Source organism: Poecilia reticulata, linkage group LG19 (assembly GCF_000633615.1).
Source record: "Poecilia reticulata strain Guanapo linkage group LG19, Guppy_female_1.0+MT, whole genome shotgun sequence".
Lineage (NCBI taxonomy): Eukaryota > Metazoa > Chordata > Actinopteri > Cyprinodontiformes > Poeciliidae > Poecilia > Poecilia reticulata.
Genome location: NC_024349.1, coordinates 9,007,630 through 9,025,548, shown reverse-complemented (window position 1 = coordinate 9,025,548; position 17,919 = coordinate 9,007,630). Strand labels below are relative to the sequence as shown.

Below are 17,919 nucleotides of genomic sequence, written 5' to 3'. Positions count from 1 at the left end.
ATGTAAGTGAATATGTGAAATAAATGCTGGAGTATAGACCTCTGTGAGCCTGCCTCTTAATTATTAAATTTGATATAATTTCAGATTTTTATATAACCTTTCTTCAGTTTAACTTAGAAAGTGAGCTACCATTGTTACAGGTTAATTTTCTAAACTTGAAACGTAACTGGTAGGGATGCTCAAATATGAAAAAATGGACTGATATCTTATAGTAACACTGCTGTTATGTTAGATTTACTAATATTTTATTTTAAAAAATTGTTTTATCCGATTTCTCAATCAAATCGTAAGAATAATTGATAGATTACTTGATTACTAAAATATTCATTTATAACAGCCCTAGTATAACGTATATTTACTAGAAACTACTGGTGGAATTTATTTTTGTTGGATTTTTATCCATCAAACAGATTCTTAAATGTTTTTTGAAGTAACTCTTACATGAGCCTTTAAAGATTTAAATATGTCTGGCAGTTTCCTTTTATCACATTACACATTTATACAACAAAAGATGAACAGGACAAGAATATCTAATCATTAATTTTCTTAAATGAAATATCAGTTTTTGATCAATAACACAGCACAAGAAACATGTTTATATTGCATATATTATTTATTTCTTAAAGCTATTTACATGGTTTTGTCAAGCACAGACACTTTTTTAGCCTTCTAGCAGCTTAAGCATGTTGTTATTTTCCCAATTTTGTTTATAAAAAAGTGGCAAATTTGTGACAGTCCTCAGAAGAGAAAAAAATCATGTTTAACAGAAGGAGGTGGATTTGTCAACCCGTCAACAATGGAAAACGGAGCACGAGAGTTGTTGATAGAGGTAGAAATGATATTTGAAAGAAAGCTACCTAGCATTTCTCAGTTCAAAATTAAAAATTTAGAGTTTGTAGATGATCTAAATGGGCTTGTAGTTTACTTTCACCCCACTGACGTTCTTCTTTTTGGCACTCTAACTCAAAATTTCTCCTAGGTGGTTTATGATTCGCAGAGATTACTTTTGTTGTAACGGGAGCAATAGTGTCAATAACTTTCTCAATTTTAAAAATAAAATTGTCCATTAAATCACTCATAGAAGTACAGGAGTGTGTAGCAGTTGAAGGAAAAACCTGAATAAATTGATTGGCAATAGTTTCTGTACAAAGGTAATGGATGGACATGATAAGTAAGTGGGAATTTCATCCCTCTGCTGGTGCTTCTCCTTCAGCTTCTGCAGTTTTATTAATCATGTCCTTATATTTGCTCTTGAAAAATCCAGCCTGAGAGGAAAAACAGGAAGGAGAGTAGAATGAAAATTATGTGTGGCAAGATAAATGCAGGAAGATATAGAATAAACATTTAAATCTGACCTATTATTCTGGCTTGAACAGGTTATGATATTTCTATGAGCTATGCAAAACTTTGCACAAAATCATTCTCATGCTGCATTCAGACTGAGCATGATTTGAGCGTCAGGGACGTCTGGTTTACATTCAAAGTTTATTTTACATGTGATGCGCGTCTAGCACTGCGTCGTTAAAGCATTTCGAGTGTCAAGCGAATCCAATGCAGCCAATGCTGGAGTTGGAAAATATGAAATTTTACCGCTAAAGCAGAGTCAACCAATCAAAAAGACTCTGCTATGTGACTTAGTGGCCTGCAGTTGATGTCCTGCCAGGAGATGCAGGCACCGCTGCGAGTTATCATCAAACTGGGTCCGGGTGAGACAAAAATAGTGCTGATGGCGACCCTCATCAGCGTCCAGCTAGCTCATAAAACTCACCAACCTCACAACACCTTTGAATTATCTGGTGAATTCGCAACGACAACATTCTGTTGCTTTCTGTAAATAAAGAGAAGACCCTCAACATTTCAGCTGCCATTGTTCAAAGTAACTGGGAGAGGCAAAAATACAAGAGGCTCCTCCTAACGTGCGCGTGCCATTACCACCTGTTGCGGCTTTTGTTGAATAAAAACTGAACACAAAATGTTCAGCAGACATCTGAGCCTCCATTAAGATTGCAGAAGATTTCACGACATATTTTGGTGCCACTCTCAATTCTATCCGTCATTGTACAAATACAGCAATTGAAAACGACTCATCCCAACGTGCATCTACCACAATTTCAACAAGCGTCTACAGCAAAATGTCAAGCGTTTGACTTTAAAGTGCACATGTGTTGTTGGCATGCTAAACGCGTTTGGTCTAACCGCAGCATTCGATAATGAGTGTTCAGTCTGGTCAGTTCTATTTAGAGCTCCTTTCAGAATGAGCTGTTTTAAGGTCACCTTAAATCAAAAATAATCTGCTGCTAGCCATACCCCCAACTGAACATTTACACTCACACATGAAGATGACTGCAAACTGATGTGCAGTTTGCAGATGGCTGCAAACTGCATCTTTGTACAGTGTACATCCACTGTACAAAGATGTAAAGTGGTACACCTTTGAAAAGCAGAAGAGCCTCGTGCACAATCAACAAGAATGTAGCAAGTGGGTTTTAAATTCTAGGTTAACGAAATGCTTGTTTTTCCAGCAGTCATTGTACAGAGTGTACAGTAATAGAACCAGCTAAACAAACATGCTGGAGATCCACTTGGGTTGCTAGGTAACTGGGCTGGTTATGTTTTCAAGTGCTTGGGCTGTTTTTTAGAAGCAGTTGAGATGCAAATGGAAGTCTAAAAATGTGCCAAAAGTTCATTTTGCATAGTGTGCCCCCTTTAAAAAAATTCTAGTAATTACTGGTCATGTTTAGTCAATTATTTCAACAGGGAATCTTTGAGATTTTAAGAAAATCTTAGTTGACTCACCTTATACAGACCAGCAGTAAGTAAAACCAGAAAGGCCAATCCTCCCAGAGATCCTCCTATAATCTCTTTAGTGAAATCTGGTTTAGGAAACACTTCTACCTCTGCCTCAATCTGAAAGTGAGAGGTTTAGAAGTTTCAAATAAAACCCTTAGAGGTCTGATTGGTACTAAGACATTTACAGTAACGTGCTGTCACCTGGTGAACAGGAGGGCCACTATTAGAGGTTGAAGAGAAGAAGATATACTGGTTCTCATCGTACTCTAGATTGGCTGTACTGGTCAGGAGGAACTTAGCAGATGAAAGTCCGATCTGAGAGAGAGAAACACATCAGGGATGATGAGCTTTTTTATTTATTTTTCTTTCACAAGCTGCATGAACTTCACATTAATTACCTGTTCTATCCATCCTGAGCTGATGTTTGCAGAGATGGTGTACGTTGTGTCCTTGTTCCTTTCCATGAACTCGGAGCACCTGAACACTCTGCACCTCGCTACAGTGCAGTCCTGTACCAAAGTTAAAGTTGCAAGATATTGATTAAATGTGGGAATTTCAGAAGATTGAATGCAAAAGCTAAATAAAAAAAAAAGACAATTTAGCAAAGAATTAGTTCTTCGAAGTGAACACAATAAAACCTCTGATTAAAGTTTGAAATGTCACATTGTGTGGACAATATTTTGAAATAGTATAACATTTATGTAAACTTTTCAGAGCTAATCCTTTATTAAGAAACACTGCATAAAGACATACTTACCAGAGTTTTCTTTTCTTTTATTTTATCAACAAAATCAGTGACAGTAGGTTCTTCATCTCTGCTACTCTGACAGCCTGGAATCTGAAAACAGAGCTCCATCACATCAGTTTAAGTCTTATTTACATTTAATTAGTTCTAGTTTGTAGATTTATCCACCTGAAAACTGTTTGTGTCCATCCAGATGTCTTTATCACCAAGTCTTACAGGAACTTTGATCACCACAGTCAAATTTAGTGGTCTGATMGTGTTAAAAACCTAAGAGAAGTGGGAATAAAACACAAAGAAMCCAAATTATWTAATGACTGTTCTTGAATATAGAAGATATTTCTGATGTGACTGAGTGAAATAATCTTCCACCTTTATTTTTTGCTCAAGTGGTTTCTGAACAGCGTTTTCTCCAAATGTGAAATTGTTGTAGCTGGGGGAGCTGAGCACACATTTCATGCATTCATTTAATAAGATGTATTTAAACCATTGTGGATTTTTAAAATAATAAATTATTTGCTTGAATTAACAAACCTTTCAATTGTGACAAAAACACTGTACTTGACATCAATTTCCTGTTTTTTGTAGACTTCACTAGAAGGGGAGTGACGCTYATTGTCACTATAAGAGAAAGATCAAATAAAAAATTAGTTAAAMMTTCAGCATCAAAGAGCTGCMCCTTTAACTCTTGAGTTGTACCTGATGGCGTTCGCAGTCACTTCGATCTTTCTACYAAGRTCWCTGTTKGTKTTGAAACCATAGGAGACRATGAAGGTTGCCTAAAAAGGAAATGAAAGAGAGGGATCAAAAGACTTCCTCTTCTGGTTAAATAATGAATGAAGCAGCAGCACAAACTWACCRTWGAGWTGCTTTTGAATATTGGTTTGTCGAYGCTACAGACTGTCTTTCCTTYTGTKACGCCATCCTCACTGTCCACAGAGTTGCACTCAATTCTTCCCTGCAATAAAACACAGATCATCAGCTTGTTGCAGCAGCTTCACCAACATAGATTRATATTGGTGCCTTACTTCCAGAGGTGTAACCTTCCTGTAGGAGAGCCCAACRGGGTATGTGAGAGTAATGCGACTGTTGTACGAGTTTTCTCCTCTGTTCTTCACAAAGACGGYCACGCTCAAAAGTTCATCTATGCCGACTTTAACCACTGAGGACCTGAAAAAACATGATAAATGACAAGTGCATAAAGACTGTGATATCATTTACTATCCAGCCTTCATTTTGGTCAGACAATGTTGAACATTTAACATTTAATATTATTTAAAATGGAAAACATCCTACAGGAAAATGTGATTTTTGTTTTCAAGAAGAGACAGTAAAATGTCTTATAGTTCTACACTATTTTTTTCAATTGAGAGAAAGGAACTAGTATGTAGATCACAGGAAAACCAATTGCAGTTGAATATACAAGCTTTTTTGTATAAACTTTTCTCTATTGAATCCTACTGTTTTTTGTTAGGGCACCTTAGGAATACAAATTAATAGATGGAATGTGGTTATTTTGTTTTCTTTTTCTGCTTTTTTTTTTCTTTTATTATTTCTTTTAGTTTTAAATTTGCATATAGATCCAATAGACGGTGGTAATGCACATCTAAAAGTTGCTTGCCAGCCGTCATAAAAAGGAATAATATTAAGAAGACAACAAATACATAGTAGTTCAGTTCCTAACCACTAGGGGGCTCAGCAGAATAAGAAAAAGACGTAAAACAGAAGAATTTGAGCTGGACAATAATGGTCGATGTTTTTTGCTTTCTTGTAAAGAACGAAACCCATAAATAAATCTTCCTGGATGCGAATTACTCAGTTGCTAGACTTCTTGACATGGCGTCAGAAGTCAGTCAAGGGGAAGATTTAAGCATCAAAATGGCGTCCTGTCAGGCGCCGGAGCCGTTAGACTTTACCCAGCCGTCATCGTGGCCTGCTTGGAAGAAGCACTTATTCCAGGATCAGATTGCTACAATCCTTGACCAGTAAGATGGTGAAGTACAAGTAAATACATGTTTTTATGTGATAGGTAAAGAGGCAGAGCTAATATTTAGCACCTTCACGTTCACAGCAGATAAGACCATTTTGAAGCGACTTTTACCTAAAAGAAACACAATGAAAGTTCATGCTTTCACAGACTCACCCAGCAACAGGGGAAGAGTGAATAGGCTGTTTCCGTTAGCCTGTCGCAATATGCAAGTAATCTCATGATAAATTAAAATGAGATCAATAATTTACATTGTGATGATTAACATTTTTAGTGGCAATTTTGATGGCAGATACTTCAGAGTTAATTCTTAATTTAATGCCGTGTTTAACAGTTTGTTCTAAAACAGAAAAAACAAGTTTATTTACCCACTGAAAAGCAGGAGTTCACATTGTTCTATGCTTCTGATGTGTTGTGGGTTTGCATTATAATGATGTTTTACTGTAAAATAGGGTTTAGGCACTGAAGAAGTGAAATGGGGAGATGCTAGTAGTTTTACTAATAGTTCTGTTTCCAGCCATTAGGAGGCAGAGCAGAATAAGATGGAGAGACATAAAATGGAGAAGCTGCTGAGCTGGAGAATGTGTTGTGTGTTATGTATCTAAGAATCTCACAAATAAATGTTCTTGGGTTGTAACCCATGAGTGACTCGACTTCATGACAAAGATGAGGCCAAGTGCAACTGGCCTTCACAACTGGACTTACAGTCAGYACAGAGGYWAAGGCTGCGAAACCATRATAGCTTCTTCTCTGATCTTAATATTGAAGAGAATTACTGAATCTTATTATGCAGTAAATCCTCAGTACTTTGCAGAATGTGGCTAYAGTTGCATTTTTGTATGATGATAGATGTGACTTTTTGCTACTCGCCGTCAGATCATTTGGGCATGTGCCAACAGAAATATTTCTGGGACATAAAACAGGAGAACCATAGTCTGAGATTTCTTGTAAATCTTGCTYTTGCCAAACAAATACAAACGTTTAAGTTTTGCAGATATAATGTGTATAGTTCACCGGTCACATYAAGGCTTTACTTCCYGAAACAAATCTCTTACTTGGTGAAGTTAAAATCCACCTTCAGATTATCTTCACACACTTCATCAGCTCCACAACTGATCTCAAACCCAATCTGTGGATGACAGTAAATTGTTAAACAGATCTACTCAAAGAAAAATTCATAATTTAAGTCTATCATATGCTTTTCAAATAACTTTGTGATGTAATGTTTTGTATGACGGTCACAGTAAAGAGTTTTCTTTACTAAGAAAAATCTCAGTAAAGATATTTCTGTTCATATTTAGGATGTACAGGAGTTACTCACAGGATGAAATGTTGTGGTTTTAACCTGTGGAGAAAGGCTTGGTCTTGGGTTTGAGCCAGAAGGCAAACCATCAAACGTGAATCTGAGCTCATTATTGAGTGGATTGAGAGCATCYTCTGGACAAGACTGGAAGGCATTGAGATGGAAAGATGATTARTTAAAAAACTGTTKAATCTTATATAGTTGWATAAAATTACTGTAATGGTTACTTTAGGACTTACCTSAATAAAAAAGTTCACATCAGCRCATTCTTTTGTATTTAATTTAAGATTAAGCGATCCACTCTTGTGCCTCACATCCTTGCTGATCTCAGCTCGGTTGTTTGGTATCTTGCGATTTGCGTCCAAAGTTAAAGTGAAATTAATCTGTGCTTGAGCTGCAAGATGTGTTTTGTTTGGTAAAAATTCTTAAATAAAATGATGGACAAATAGAAAAACTAAAGTCATAAATGTACCTTCATTCACATTAGACAGTTTGCTCATAGTAAAGCAGACAGTGGCCTTGCTTGGCAGTTTTTTTGAACAGTCTGGGTTTTGAGTTGGGATCAGATTTGGGTTGAACGACACAGTGGCAGTCACTGTTACAACTGGTCTGGATCTAGAAACAGAAAAGGCCATGTTGTTTGTTTTGAGATTGTGAAGCAAGTAACAACTTCATTCAGTAATATTCAGAGTTTTTATCTTGTAAACATATTTAGGTTGCAAATGAAAAGGAATTTCTTGAATTATGGAAGATGTGTGTTAATAAATAACCACAATGGGGACTTACCTTAGTAAAACAACTTTTCCCTTTGAACCCACTGCTAAGTCAGGAAGTCCATCACCACTCTGATCGTAGGAAGACTGACTGATTGAGATGCCAAATAACTTCAGGCCTGATTGGACTGCAGATGCAGCAATTCTCTGTTTAATGAGACACATCTTGCATTATCAAGTTCATCATCCATTATAYCGGCTTGTCTGTGCAGAGTCAAAGGGTGGCTGGGGGTAAAGGTCACCAGCCCAACCCCCATTAGGGGTGGGCTGGTGCATTAGGACTTAACCTAATGCAAACATTAGGTAAGTCATAATGGACACACTCTTAAGTGCAATCGAGAGTAACCAATAAACCTAACAATCGAGATTTTGGACTGTTGGGATTAAGCTGGAGAGAACTTAACAGAATAATGTCAAGACAAGTAAACCCTATTCAATAGTGACCCTACCAACTGTGAAGGTTCCAACTCATGATTCATGGTTTAGAAACTCATGGTTTATGTTTGCGTTTTGCTCACCTGTGAGTAAGTGGGATTTATTTTCCTTCCTCCTTCTCCTTGGAATATGTATATGCTTCCTTGGCCATCATTCTCCAAAGGTGCTCCAATGGCCAAATCATTGAATGTGTCTGCATTTATATCAGGTAGAACGGCAAGAGATGACCCAAACCTCCCTCTGTCAGACGCATCACCTCTTAGTGTGGTTATTTGTGATGGTTTATCAAAATAACAAACCACACTCTGGAAAAATGAGATGGGAAAACTTTTTTTATGAAAAAACTTAACAGGAGGTTAAATAAATCAACATAAATGACTTGGCATTTACCAAACGACTTAATTCACAGACATAAACTCGTCCCTCTCTATCAACGTCTTTGTACATTGGAGAGGATATGAGGATTAGATCAGTCACACCATCAGCATCAGAATCCACATCCATGGCACAAACTTCAGCCCCAAAATATTCACCAGTCTGAAAAAACAAGTACTTATATTACACAAATATATTCCTTATCAGAATTTATGTAAAACTGAGCAGGTTAAGTAGCACACATGGTACGATGCTATCCGCCATTGTTTTTGTTGTTATCCATCTATGTATGTGTAGAGCGCTCCATGCGTTCGGAGCATATGCAGTTGGATCCCAACAAAAATAATACAAGAGGAAAAATGTACTCGTACACTATTCCCTTGAAAGCAAACCTCAGAAAACACCTGTGTTTTGGGTGTATTGGTACGTGAAAGCAAGCATCTGTCAGATAAATTGTTGCAAACCAATTGCCTGGGCCAACAGCGTTCAAAAGTTGTCTCAGCGTCAACATTTTGAATTTGTACATGTGAAGGTGCTTGTTTAACACTCTTAGATCAAGGATGGGACGTAGCCCACCTCCCTGCTTCGGAACAACAAAATAGCGGATGTTTGCTTCCAAAGTGGGAACCACATGCACTGCACCTTTTGCTGACGTGTTTATTTTGTCTTTCAGAACTTCTGCCTTTTCGGTCCTTACAGTTGTGTTTATAACTGATTGGAACTGGGGGGGTCTTATTCGGAACTGCAACCAGTAACCCATAGCAACGGTCTTTTCCATCCACGGGGAACGTGCACATGCACGCCAAAGGTGTACGCGTGCAGCCAGACAGCTGACCTGACGCACTGTTGACGAGGAGGTGCTGCCATCTGCAGGAACAGAGATGAGCAGCTCCGTTTGACTGTTGTGCACGTTGTGGCACACAGTGTTTTGATTTTGATTTTTTGGCAAAGGAATTGCACTCTTTATTGAAACATGTGGAACAGTTACACAAACATTCCGAACATTTTCTCTATTTTTTTGAGAAACATTTAGGCCACTTAAACCTGGGACTGAAGGTGCAAACAGTGTGTGCATTGGGGTGTTGTGTTTGGGAGACTGTGTTAGGAAAACGCAGCGCCTCTTGGATTCCTGAACAGAACAAACAAGATGCCTTTTGCGAATAAACAAGTGAGTGGCAATCGGGTCACCCTGCTTCTGATGCCTCTCTTCTATCACACCGTCTCAAGTCATTAGGATGACAGGCTTTTTCTTTCGAGATGTCAAATCTCGTTGAAAACCAAGAGGAGGGCCTTTGCTCCAAGTCGACTGGCGAGGAGTATGCTTTTTTGACGGCTGTGAAATTGTAGTGTTGAGAGCTGTGGGTGGTGCTGCTCTCTTTGGTGGTGCCGGTGCTGTCACCGGCTTGCGTGCGCTCATGTTGGACCTGGACCTAGCGTCACATCTGCGAATGATGCAACGAAGAGCTTCGGTTTGCTTTTTCTTAAGCTCGAACTTCGCTTGGATTGCATCAAGGAATTGTCCAAAAAGCCCATCCATAGACACTGGCTGGCCCTGTCCCTATCGGGAACGTCAGACAGCGTTAGCCATACGTGTGTCTGAGCAACCACTGTGGAAGCCATCCCTCTCCCCAGTGAGAGCACCACACAGCGGGATGTGCGAAGAATATAATCTGCAGTGATTCTGATCTTATTTAAGAGGGGATCAGATGGCTATCAGGAGGCATCTGAGCTCCTAGCTCGGAAAATCACATAGCTTGATAAGTTTGAAGCATGGTGGCCGACCTAAGGGCGCAAGCAGTGGTTGCTTGAGCGCAATAGGTCTTCTCCAACTGGGATGCGGAAAACCTGCATTGTTTTGAGGAGAGGGTGGCAGAGCTGCTTATAAAAATCAGACTTGGCAACAGAAACTCAAAATAGTTCCTGTTTATCCAGCAACAAAATGCGCATTTCTTTCCTCCCTCCATTGTTTACATTTGTGTCGCAGTGTGCAATCAGCTGTTGATTGACGCATAGAAATGGCAATCACTCCCCAAGACGCAGAGAGGAAATAACAAAAAAAATAGTAACTCACAGTGATTTGGACAAGTAACTTTAATCTGATTACTGGATTTAAAATGGCAACGCGGAAGATTACTCGTTACTGAAAGAAGTGGTCCGATGTGTAACGCATTACTTGTAACGTACTCTATGGATGTACTGTACCTACCTGTGATTGAAAGGGTCTTATTTGATCTTCCTGTGCTTCATTGAAAACTGTCATAACAAATCCTTTGTGTTGGTTTCTTGGAGCACCAAGAATTGTCAGTGGACCAGCGTTGGTTTTAGCAACAGCCATGGAATAACCTGGAGTTTAATAGCTAAATAGTCAGAGACATCAGGGAAAATAATGTTTTGGGCAGTAAAGTTGTGAAACAGATTGAAATATCTACACGTTGCTTTTTAATAAACAAACAGCAGCTATCTGGGTCTGACTTTTTCTGAAATCACATAAAAAAAGTCAAAATTCTGTCCAGTTCTTACCAAGGTAACTGTCAGGCTCAATGGACAATGGCTCAAATGTGACGTTGTTTAAAACATTACTAAGCAAATATTTCTTGTAGCCTCCTTTCCACTGGTTAGCACCAACCATAGTCATCTGAATATACTGCAATGCAAGAACAGAGAACATTTTATTTCAAATACGAGTTTTTAACGCTGTAAGACTGAAAATTTTACTTTGATTTTATTTACCCCAGACACATAAGCTGCTCTGAAGCCTTCTTGAGACATTTCCTGTTTCAGCGTCTCTCCATCACTTTGTGATCCTGTAAATTCAAAACAAATTCAATATTATTTTACAGAGTTCTTTAGAGTTCCTCTACAACACAGAGCACAACTTAAATATATTAATATATATTAACTACTTGCAGAAGAATTAACAAATGTTTCAGATGTTAAATTATATACCTTCAATGGAAAAAATTTTGGCCTGCAAGTTGTCCCTTATTTTGTCAAGAGCATCAAAGCTTCCCACTTCAAACACAAAATTGTCAGCAGGTTGAGATGCAATCGTTCTGAGCTCTTGTTTTGCTCTTGGATTTGTGAATGCGTTCCCCACCTAGAGATGTAAATGCAATGTTAGAAATATTGCTGCAGTAGTTCTTTTCAAAACGCATCATAATTTTAATGTTTTTGAGTCAAGATCAGTCATAGCACTCAAAGTGCAACACAGTTCTAAATACAGTACAATAAATAAATTTATGTGAAATTTTATATAAAGATGTTCGGGGGAAAAAAGAAAAATTCCGTGTTTTTATAGTTATATATTTGACAGTTTCGGTTTACAAATTAATATATAACAATTCAGTTGCAGTCAAAGCTAATAACACTTTTTGCAGTATGAAATTACAATTTGTTCCACTCTAGCAGACAATAGACATATAAACATTTACATGTATTTGTAAAAAAAAAAAAAAAAGATGCCGCTTACCCCAATAGCAAATCGAATAATGTTTTTTCGATCAGCTGACTGTGTTGCTCTTGGTAAGTTTTGTGGATCACTAGACGCTCCATCTGTAATCACTATTAAAATTCTTTTCACATTTGGCCTGGAACCCCTTTGTGTTGAGAAGACGTCATCCCTGTTAAAAATATATTATTATTAGTAGTAGTAGTAGTAGTATTTTTGTTCCTCCAATACTGCTTCTGTTTTTTCTTTCTCTCTTAAAGGGATCCACAATTCATTATAACAATGGGCCAGTGACATGCGGTGAGGTTCATTGCTGGTGAGGCACTGACTTACGATTTTTATAGACACCATGCATGTTATTGGATGTACGGAAATTTCGCGCAGGCATACAACGCTGAGGGGCAAAAAGAATAATCTTTTACATGTCATCCATATCCGCGTTAACTCAGTGAAACTTAGAAATGTAGGTTTTAATTTCGTGCTATGATCCATAGCAAAGGGAAAGACAGAGAAAGTACTTTCTCGCTTTGTATTGCCAAGCTACACACAGACTTGTTGCCATTGCGAAAATTTATTGATTTTGAAGAAAAAATCATCAGAATTGGTTAAGCTAAGTAAAAAATAGGTACTTTATAGTACAAACCACCGGGTGAAAATAACAATATAAATGATTTTATTACTATTTTTCCATGATCACAGGTGAGGCTTTGCCTCACCTGCCTACCCTAACCGCACATCACTGGATCATACTCATTAGCAACTGACAAACAGTATCATAGACTAAGAGAAGAATGAGCAGTCCGAGAGGCAGCTACTCAGAGATCCAGGCAGGGGAATGGTGGCGCTGTGCAGCTGCCAGGAGTCGATCACTGCGGGGTGAGGCAAAGCCACTCCCCCAGCAGCTAGTAGTAAACAGCTTATAGCCACGGCTAACTCCGGGAGTCAAGGTCAAAAACCCTTTTCCCCATAGTCCAAAAGACCTGTTTTTAGCCCCCCCCCCCCACCCAACACACAATTATAAATTTTTTTGGCATCTTGTTTTGACCTATGATGTTTTGTCAAAAATTGCATACAAACCAATGAGGAATTGCCTTCATGTTCATGCTAACGTTATCAAATTGTCCATCCATCCATCCATCCATTTTCTTTACACCCTTGTCCCTTAGAGGGGTCGGGAAGGGTGCTGGTGCCCATCTCCAGCTAACATTCTGGGCGAGAGGCGGGGTCACCCTGGACAGGTCGCCAGTCTGTCGCAGGGCAACACAGAGACACACAAACAATCATGCACACACTCACACCTAGGGGCAATTTGTAGAGGCCAATTAACCTGGCAGCCATGTTTTTGGACTGTGGGAGGAAACCAGATTACCCGGAGAAAACCCACGCATGCACAGGGAGAACATGCAAACTCCATGCAGAAAGACCGGGGCCGGGAATCGAACTACCAACTGTGCCACTGTGCAGCCCATTATCAAATTGTGTTGCTTGCAATATTTTTACATCAGTTTAAGAAATGTACGGTATATACTATTATTCTAAATTATAAAAACCATTTGTTATGAATATTTGAGCGTTTCACAATGGAAAAAAAAAAAATTCCAAATTGGGTTTTGTTTTTCTGTGACTCGAGGTCCAAAATGCAGCCACAGTATGTCCAAAAGAAAAACAAGTACAATCATTTCATATTGAGAGTCTACAGAGGCTGATAATCTCCCCACTCAGCTCCCGGATCATTGTTGAAACTTTGAGTTTTATGTCAAATCCACATGAATGAAATGACAGAAACAAATTTTTTCACTGCATCTTTGATTCATTTTGTCCAGCTTTAGATTCTAAGTCTCTTCACAATCAGAGTCAGGTATTGTGTAGTTAGTAGAGATGTGCCGATCGGGTTTTTTCCTACCGATACCGATCACCCATGAGGGCCGATCACCGATACCGATCACATAATTGTTTTTTTTGTTTGTTTTTTTATCATAAACACTACCGGTTACATTATGTGGAAAAAGGAACCATGAATTCACCTTAATTTAGACAAAAACTTGTTTTTAATAACATTTTCCACGAAGAAAACTAAACAAAACAGGCATTCTGCAAATTGTACTGCAATCGGTAATACTATCTTTAACAGACTGATAACATATGAAGGCTCTGAAGAGGCTAAATAATGCAAAGAGCCAAAATAAAACCTCTCAACATTGCCAAAAAAATTCAAGTATAAAACTTAACATTCAAAGGCAAATACAGGATCCATTACAATAAACAATCCWGAGTTACTGAATGAAAASTTCCYGATAGCATGGTGGCTAGCTGATTACTGCTAGTTCTGATTGGCTGTTTCTGACTGAGCGGAGTAATTATGCAGAGCAGGGAGGAGATCGATTATTTTTTCAGAGATTATCTGTCTCATGTAAGGACAGCGAAAGTTTTAATACATATGTAGAATTTATTTTTTAAGTTAGATGCTGCAGCTTTAAGCAGAGGTTCGGTGTGAGAGTCACTACCAGGTGGAGCAGAAGCGGCGCTCCGTCTGTCAAATATTACTACCTGTAGCGCGTAGCAGCAGTTCAACAGCGAGAGCAGAACCAGCATCTTACATCGCAGCTCGAAGACTTAAATAATTAAGTCTTATTAATTAAGTTATTTGTTTAGCTTTCTGACCATCATGCTAATCCGGGTGAGTGTTTGTTACTGTGCGCTGCTTTACCTGCTATCTGATCCTCCATATGTCTTTTTTACTGCAGTGAGCCTCCATGTAGCCAAACTCCGTCAAGTATGGCATTGTTTTTATGTCGTATTAGCTTCGTTGTGTTGATGCATTTTGACGTGCTTCAATTTTCCACTGCAACGCGCAAACGTCCCCATTCACTCAGTGCCTTATAGTTACACATCGCTTAGGATTTGTTGCTGCGCGCTTGCGCAGTGTGAAGGAAAGAGGAGACCAGCTGCACAGGCAGGCTGAGAAATGAGAAGCAGGTGATCGGTACCGGCAACAAGAGACAATGATCACCGATCATACACTTTTTCACGGAAATCGGCTGATTATGATCGATCGATCGGCACACCTCTAGTAGTTAGTGCTTTTAATCAGTTTTCAGTTATTTAAATCCAAGTCTATGGAACACAAAATGTCACCAAAAATCACTCTGTCCCTCTAAAATCTTTCAGAATATTGTAAAAGTGCATTGAATCGCATAGAATTGTATCGCTTGCCAAATATTGTGATATACGTATATTGTATTGTGATCAGAATATCGTATATTGTAATATATCGTGAGAATATTGTATCACTACACCCCTAGTGAGAAATATTTATTTTATATGCAAAAACAACTGAATAAATATTTCAAGCTGTTTAGTTTTTATAAATTTCAATACGCTGCAATCCATTCTGGGTAAATGATGTATGCTTGGTCCTGTTGCTCTAGGTTCGTCCAGCCAAAACAGCAAAGATTGGCGTCTTTAAGCCTTTGATTTTGAACCAGAGTGCGTTGAAATTGATGGGGGAATGTAGAAATCACAAGGAATAATGTAGATTAGGAGGACCAAATGTAAGAAAAGGACAAAGCTGACCAAAGAAGCTGGTGTTTGTGCTGCTGCCGCCAAATGGCTTAAAACCAAGTCCCTCAAGAAAAGCTGGAGATACTGGTGGAAAGAAAACGACTCCAGGAATATTGTATGATCAGAAAAAGCTAAGTCACAGCTGCCAAGAATGTTGATGTGTCGTTCACTAGCAATTGGGTTATTTTGAATGGCTCTATGCGCTGAACGGTAGAACTTGACTCAGTCAGAACTGTTCTTCGGACTTTTTGCTGGGTTTCTGACAGTGTATTATAGGCCTGGCGGCCCGCCATCCTTTACTAGTGCCACCGCCAGGCTAAGCCTTTTTTGTTTGTTTTTAGGAAAATAATAATTTTTTTTTTTTTTTACTTTTTTTTTTCTTTTTTAAACTGGAGTCTGAGCATCTCTGTTGCTCTTAGCGCTTCACTGGCGGAGCAGATTTATTTCTAAAAGATATGTTTATAAAAGATAGGTTTATAGTTTATGCATTTAAAGCCAGACCAATCACACCTCTGGCACCTCTGCTTAATCTTAACTGCTTAACTTAATCCAGCGCGTTGCAGTCGCTGGATTAAGTTTACCTCAGCGCGGATCCCGCGCGCCTCCTTTCACTCAAACTGGACACAGACTGACCTGTATGGATATTTACATCCACCCCCTGTGATTTGGAGCTGCTGACTTAATTTGGATTAAACAAAGACATGTTTTTAAGTGCTATTAAATTAAGTGCTTTAAGACAGCAGTGGGTTAAAGGGTAGAAAGAAAAATTAGAAAAGGTACAACAGAACTGTATTTTCAAAACTGTTAACCATTTTCTTTTACATGTGCAGTGCAGGCACTTTACTACAAAAGGTATAAACTCTTGCCAGATGGCAACCCATTTGAACATGTATTTAAGCTACTTTACATTAATAGTTTAAACAAAACCTTTAACGTTGGTGTTTAATTAGTAACAAGAAGCATCAAAATAGCTCCGGCCGACAACAACTTCAAACATGTAAGCTCGCTAGCCTCCATGTTTACTTCCGCAAACACTGAGCACTTCTTCTTTTTATGGCGGTTGGCAGAACACAGAGAATTCTGACGCTATTGCGCCCTTTACTGTCCATACGGGACACTTTTAGGTTGTTTGCCCATTCACACTGCAGAACGCATACAGGTCGCATTTACTGCCAGTGTGAACGGCTCTGGCAAAAAAATCGGAATTGTGTCAATTCAGACTGCAGTGTGAACGCACCCGTAGGTATAAAGTCTGACCACCTGAGGCAGAAAAGACTTCATATAGTGTTCCTGAGCACGTCCGGTCTGCAATAATCTTTGACTACAAACATTTTCTTTATTTTAAACTAATGGCATACATTAAGTGCATGACAGCAGTTTATGTTGTCTAGTTTTCTCATCATCTTTTATTAAGTAGTTTAAACTGATTTGCTTTTTTATCATTTGTGCAACTATGAAGTAGAGAAAAGTAAATATTTTGTTTCCTTACAATATCTTAAAAACAAGAGTAATAGTTATTTTTATCTATACAAACAGTAAAAAATAATTTGACTTCAAAAAGATTGTAGTGTTCTGTGCACATCAAAATCAATCTAGAATCTTGAGTTACATTGATAATTATTTTTCCTAGTGGGTAAACACACATTACCTGCTGAAACAATATTTGTCTGTTTAAACAGAAGAAGTGACATTCTAAACTTTTCATGATCAGATTTAAATGTCATTTTGTCCATTTAAGCTTTCTCTATGATAATATTGACTTAATGTAGATTATTACACACTGTGTCACAAATACTTACACAACATTTTGGATGGCTCCAGCTGTATATGTTCCTCCATATAATTGACGGATGTTGTCAATTTGTGATTTCCAGTTGGAAGTGATAAAAGTGTTAAAGTAGTAATGCGTTTTTGGAGAATAAGAAAACTGGGTAATGGCAAACTGCAAAAATGGGAAAAATGGAAATGAAGTTAGAAAACAAAGGTACTACAGTAAATCAAAGGCAGCAATGACCTGAAGGGAGATGTACACTTCAAAAGGTAACAACAAGGTTTTTGATTAAGTTTTGATAAATGTGTTACTTTTCACTAGCCATACCAAGTCTTTTTTAGAAACTTACATTTTTAACATTAGATAAATAAGGGCCTCCCATCTATGTTCGACAGTGGTGATGTTCACTAAAACTATTGACAAAATTATCAATGTTAGTCTCACCTGTGTATCTCTTCCCAGGAATGTTCCGATCAGATTTTTCACAAATTCTTTCATTCTGCTGAAATCATTAGCATATATACTGCCTGAGCCATCCAACAAAAATGCAATGTCAGCTTGGGTTCGACACTCTGTGAAAAGAAATCAGAGATCCATACAGGTTTCCTGACCGTTATTCAAGTGTGCTAATGAGAAAGTTAACCTCCACTTTACAGAGGCAGTGACATAATCATGATGAAACAAGCTCACTGTACCTACCTTCAGTCGCAGGCGGGTAAGACTTTACAAACGTA

At 38.3% G+C, this 17,919-nt stretch overlaps 2 protein-coding genes across 3 annotated transcripts in view; both read right to left on the bottom strand.

The window, feature by feature from the left end:
• Positions 1 to 600: 600 nt before the first annotated feature.
• LOC103481408 (integrin alpha-M-like) overlaps positions 601 to 17,919 on the bottom strand; it is a 49,508-nt gene continuing 32,189 nt past the window's right edge. The window contains exons 23-30 of one of the 2 annotated variants that reach the window (XM_017310846.1): positions 4,067 to 4,153; positions 3,905 to 3,974; positions 3,704 to 3,802; positions 3,548 to 3,628; positions 3,189 to 3,299; positions 2,992 to 3,105; positions 2,797 to 2,907; positions 601 to 1,265 (exon numbers count right to left, since the gene is read on the bottom strand). In XM_017310846.1, coding sequence (XP_017166335.1) covers positions 1,185 to 1,265; positions 2,797 to 2,907; positions 2,992 to 3,105; positions 3,189 to 3,299; positions 3,548 to 3,628; positions 3,704 to 3,802; positions 3,905 to 3,974; positions 4,067 to 4,153 — 754 coding nt within the window. In that variant the 3' untranslated portion in view covers positions 601 to 1,184. The remainder of the gene's footprint in view (positions 1,266 to 2,796; positions 2,908 to 2,991; positions 3,106 to 3,188; positions 3,300 to 3,547; positions 3,629 to 3,703; positions 3,803 to 3,904; positions 3,975 to 4,066; positions 4,154 to 17,919) is intronic. The other variant, XM_017310847.1, reaches the window with a different exon arrangement.
• Positions 9,054 to 11,560, bottom strand: LOC108167278 (integrin alpha-D-like). Its single transcript, XM_017310849.1, has 5 exons — positions 11,352 to 11,560; positions 11,136 to 11,209; positions 10,926 to 11,049; positions 10,612 to 10,748; positions 9,054 to 9,272 (listed from the first exon to the last, which is right to left on the bottom strand). The coding sequence occupies exons 2-5, from the start codon at positions 11,172 to 11,174 to the stop codon at positions 9,138 to 9,140; spliced, it is 435 nt and encodes a 144-aa protein (XP_017166338.1). The 5' UTR covers positions 11,175 to 11,209; positions 11,352 to 11,560; the 3' UTR covers positions 9,054 to 9,137.